Consider the following 5,254-nt stretch of genomic DNA (forward strand, 5'->3'; position numbering starts at 1 on the left):
ATAATTAATTTTAATAATTTAACGCTGGAACTTTACTAGTAGTATCTAGCTGCAATACATATGTGCTATAAAAAATTTAGAGCAGTTAAAAAACGCCAGTCTATCTGCACGAGCGTAAGTGTGTGTGTGTGTGTGTGTGTGTGTGTGTGTGTGTGTGTGTGTGTGTGTGTGTGTGTGTGTGTGTGTGTGTGTGTGTCTGTGTACAGCACACAACACGTATACCACATTGTCTGTTGATATCAAAATGCGCACATTTACAAATTTGTACATTTTACATGTGCAAACTTTCACTCACAGTAAATTATTGCATGTCAAGTATAGTTGATAAGAGACAGTTGTTATAATGTATGTGTTAATTAATATGAAGTTTAACTGTTTTATAAAATGTTTATTTTGTACTAAATACAGACATGCAAATACAGCTGATGTTTGACTTGTTTGTATTTTTATTTAAATTTTTATAATTGTTCTTGTTTCCATCTATTGTACATGTTGTGTTGATTCTAGATCAATGACAGTTTGCCATCATGGACACAGTGGAATGTACACATACCTCATAACAGTTGGTTGGCATGTAATGGAATGGGAGCGACTGAAGGCAGTCTAGTGGTAGGAAGTCGTGATGATAATCTGCATGTTCTCATTTATGAACATGATAAGTGGGACAAGTTTGTCACAAAGAATGGTTACATCAGTAATGTATTGTGTCATCAAGGTGTGTGTCTGGTGTGTGTGGAGAATGGAGATAAACATTAGTTTATGATTGAATAATTTTATTTGAATGAAGACAAGAAATGGTATTTCCAACCAGTTCTACCAAACGAACTGCAGTTGAATGGTGTATCTGTTGCTCTTCATGACGCACAACTCACTGTATGTGGTGGGTGGTGTGACTAAGTCAAGGGAGACAGTGAACACAACACGTGTGTGTGACCTTCACAGCGGTCATTGGTATTAGATGGATGACATGCAAACAAAACGTAGTGACTGCATGTTCTTCTGTTATTATAAACAACACAGTGTTTGTAGGGGGAGGATGGACTGATGGACCTTACTATAATATTGTTGAGTGTGCAGATGTTTGTGATAGAAAATGGAGAACAATCCCCTCTACAACCACATACTGGCCTACACTAACGTCAGTCAGTAACAGACTGGTGGGACTGGAGGAGAGACACAACAGATGTTAGGTCCTTCTTCTAATATTGTAGAATTATATGATGAGAGATCTACCAAATGGCTTCCTCTTCCACACATGACACACAAACGGTGGGCACATGCTGCATTCTCAACTCAGAATGGAGAACTCATCACAGCTGGAGGGGAGGGTAAGGGACGTTCAATAGAAAGTCTGAAGTGTGATTAATATTTCCATTTTCTTTCAATTTGTGTGTATTTGTTATATTATAATCTCTAGTGATAGTCCAAAGGCAATTTATTGTAACATTTGGTGTGTGTAACATAAACTAGATATTTACTGTAAATCATTGATATTTATGTTCCTACAAATTTCACTGTAAACGTACTGTCTAGTAACTTCAAGTGTCAGTAAACCTACATTACATATCTAGTACAGTAACCCAACCAATCCAATTATAATTAACATCCAAAACAATAATATAAGAGATCACATAGAGAGCAGCCGATCTTGCTGCTACAGTTTGTTACATCTACGTCTTTGTCTTCTTCTTCTTCTCACCAACACATCACAACTCAATGTCTTTCACTCCCACCATCAGTGTTTCTATTACATCATCAGTATGCTGTCAATGTTGAGCAACTGATCAACAAGGGATCTACAACACAACACATACTTCAATATTGTCATGTCAACACAAAATGAAGATAAATAAAAGCAACAAAATTGACACGCATCCTGTACACATGGCCACCCACCAACTCATCCACACTCACTAATTGATTTCAATATTACATTTTTATTTGTCAAAATTAAATTATAGAATTTAATATTTTAAATTAATTTTAAATTAAATGACTGACCCTGGTCACTTACCAAAGTCCTGCCATTCTCTGTCCATGTCCTGACTGTCTCTTCTCTACCTTTCTTAGCTGCTCTCCCAACTGATTGTAAGTTTCTCGACGAATGAAGTTGCTCTTGACGATTAACAAGCGACACTAAGAAACCATCATCCAAGTCCCACAATAGACAATGAACCTCATGGTTAGTATGGAAGTGTGGCGTGTGTGTGTGTGTGTGTGTGTGTGTGTGTGTGTGTGTGTGTGTGTGTGTGTGTGTGTGTGTCCCCGTCCGTCCGTCTAACTCAGCACTCACCATTTTTCTCTCCCTCCTCTTATGACCCAACAGTTACCTCAGAAACCCTGTCAACATCTTATCATCAACCAAACCCAACTTTCCTCCATCCAGCAACCACGCTGTACCATGCAAAGATTTCTTCTCTTTCTTCTTTCCTTTCGTGTATTTCTTACTGATTTCGATCCTCGACTCGACCTCACTAGCACATGAGATACAAAGTTCCACGTCGTCATCCTTTTCATCATCGAGTTCACTAATTTCATGAAAATGGCCTGATTTTGATCTAAAATAAATAAAAAATAAATCAAAGTGACAACAGCTCATCATGTTGCTAGATGTAGCTGTTGGTATGCCGCTATTTGTTTGCCTGTCGACGCGTCTGTTTGTTTGTCTGAGTTTCTATCTGTATGTCTGTCAGTCTGTCCGTCTTTATGTTATCTGTCTGTCTGTTGTTTGTCTGTCTGTTAGTGTGTGTGTCCATCTGTGTGCATGTTGTCTGTCTGTCCATCTGTCTGTTTGTGTGTCTGTCCATCTGTCTGTCTGTTGTCTGACCGTCTGTCCGTCTATTTGTGTGTACGTCTGTATATTGTCTGTCTGTTTGTCTGTCTGTTTGTCTATCCAGCCCATCTGCCCTCACATCGTCCCACACTTCACCACATATTTTAGTCTACAACTCAATACACAACCCTCCCTCTCTCCATCCCCTTCTCTCTCTCTTTCCAAATCTGCAATTTCACTTGTTAATATCTACCTCACCCACCAGTCCAACTCCACATGACACATTAAAATTCCATACAAACATCACCAACAAAACATATAAATACCTTGTACATTTCGTATCCTTCCGTCTCTCTCCTTCAAATATTTCCTTCTTCACAGTCACAAACTTTGACTTTTTCGCTGACATTCGAGCCGAAGATGTTAGTGAGTGATCAGTGTTGACGGTGTCACATGTTGCTGCCACTACAGATTTGCTTGTTGCTTGACAACCAGCAAACCAAGAGCAAGACGAAACATTCCGACAGTGAGACAGACCTCGAACGCTTGAAGATGTTGATAGATGATGATGATGGTGATCCTTGTGTTGTTCACAAGTCTGTTTTGGTATCTGTACACAATAGAATGTTAATTAAACGTTATGTGTGGTATATTACATGAATAGAAGGTCAAACAATTGTTTAAAACTTAATACTATTAATTAAATAGTAAAATATAAATTACTGTATTGTAAAATTGTAAAATATAAAAATAAATTAAAATATAAGTCTGTGTCTGTGTGTCTGTCTGTCTGCATGCCTGTCTGTATCAATCTGTCTTGTGTCTGTCTATGTGTCTGAGTGTCTGTCTGTCTACTGTATGTCTCTGGCTGGCTGTGTGTCTGTCGGTCTGTGTGGCTGCGTGTCTGTTGTGTCTCTATCTGTTTGTGTGTGTCTGTCTGTATGCCTGTCTGTGTCAATCTGTCTGTGCATTAATCTGTCTCTGTGGCTGGCTATGTGTCTGTCTGCCTACTATATCTCCTTGGCTGGTTGTGTCTGTCTGTCTGTCTGTCTGGCTGCGTGTCTGTCTGTCTCTATCTGCCTGCATGTGTGTGTGTGTGTGTGTGTGTGTGTGTGTGTGTGTGTGTGTGTGTGTGTGTGTGTGTGTGTGTGTGTGTGTGTGTGTGTGTGTGTGTGTGTGTGTGTGTGTGTGTGTGTGTGTGTGTGTGTGTGTCTATCTGCCTTTCTGTGTGCCTGTCTGTCTCCATCTGCCTGTCTGTCTGCGTGTCTGTGCGTTAATCTGTCTGCATGTCTGGCTGGCTGCTCGTCTGTCTGTGTGTCTGTCTGTCTGTCTGTCTGTCTGTCTGTCTGTGTATCTGGCTATGTCTCTCTGTCTGTTTGTCTGTCTATGTGTGAGTGTGTTTGTGTGCATGAGTGTAAACATACTAAACATATTATGTAATATACCAACTTCATTGTGTTGTTTGTGGTATCATGTTTTGTGTTTCTCTGCCTATTGTGATGAGACTTCAAATGCGATTCAACTTGTAACCGTCAAACTGGAGCCGACTGAGTCGAGTGTGAGTGACGAAGTGGGTTGTGCTCTTGTCTTGCTGAGTCAGTTTGAGTGTCTGCTGTTGCATGCTGCTAATGTGCACTGCGTTGCTTTATTTGGATCTTCTGCAGTTTGGCATCCAAATTGTCAGGAGAAAGATTATCAAACGAATACATTGAGAGATCAGGCTATACAAATACAAAACATAATGAGATTAAATAAATAAATAAATATGTTCTTAGTTGTAACGTATTAGTACACACACACACACACACACACACACACACACACACACACACACACACACACACACACACACACACACACACACACACACACACACACTCACACACACACACACACACACACACACACACACACACACACACACACACACAAATGCACACATGCACGCACGCACGCACACACACACACACAACTACCATCGTTTTCGGAGCCGTGACAAGCATCTGTGATTTTGCATTCCCTTGATTCAATGTTGCCATCTGACAATAAAAATTGAGAAACCGTTTGCAATGATCGTTGTTGCATACGTCTAGTGAAAAAGATCAATTAATGAACGATGGACGAGTATTGACTTGCAGTGAGCCGTTGAACACGTTTAGTGTGTCTTGTCACCGCCTTGTCTGTTTCTGCATCTCATTCTGTTATTGTTGCTGTTGCTGTTTGTCTCTGTGTCTGTCAATCATCTGTCTATCTGTCTGTCTAACTGTCAGTCTATGAGGCTCTCTGTATATGTGTCTGTCCAACTATTGGACTATGAGTCTATCTGTCTATGTGTCTGTCAGACTGTCTATCTGTCTATCTGTCAGTCTATGAGGCTGTCTGTCTATGCATCTGTCCATCTTTCTGTCTGTCTGTCTATGTGTCTGTCCTACTATTGGACTATGAGTCTATCTGTCTATGTGTCTGTCTGACTGTCTATCT

The 5,254-nt window shown here is 40.1% G+C and overlaps 1 protein-coding gene across 1 annotated transcript in view; it reads right to left on the reverse strand.

Annotated features, from left to right (window-relative positions):
• Positions 1–4,996, reverse strand: part of LOC134176567 (uncharacterized) — a 7,336-nt gene extending 2,340 nt beyond the window's left edge. Inside the window, exons 1-4 of the mRNA XM_062643234.1 lie at positions 4,750–4,996; positions 4,223–4,494; positions 3,100–3,383; positions 2,401–2,558 (exon numbers count right to left, since the gene is read on the reverse strand). Of these exons, the coding sequence (XP_062499218.1) occupies positions 2,401–2,558; positions 3,100–3,182 (241 nt within the window). The 5' untranslated portion in view covers positions 3,183–3,383; positions 4,223–4,494; positions 4,750–4,996. The remainder of the gene's footprint in view (positions 1–2,400; positions 2,559–3,099; positions 3,384–4,222; positions 4,495–4,749) is intronic.
• Between the last annotated feature and the right edge of the window lie 258 nt (positions 4,997–5,254).

This window comes from Corticium candelabrum, chromosome 2 (assembly GCF_963422355.1).
Source record: "Corticium candelabrum chromosome 2, ooCorCand1.1, whole genome shotgun sequence".
NCBI lineage: Eukaryota > Metazoa > Porifera > Homoscleromorpha > Homosclerophorida > Plakinidae > Corticium > Corticium candelabrum.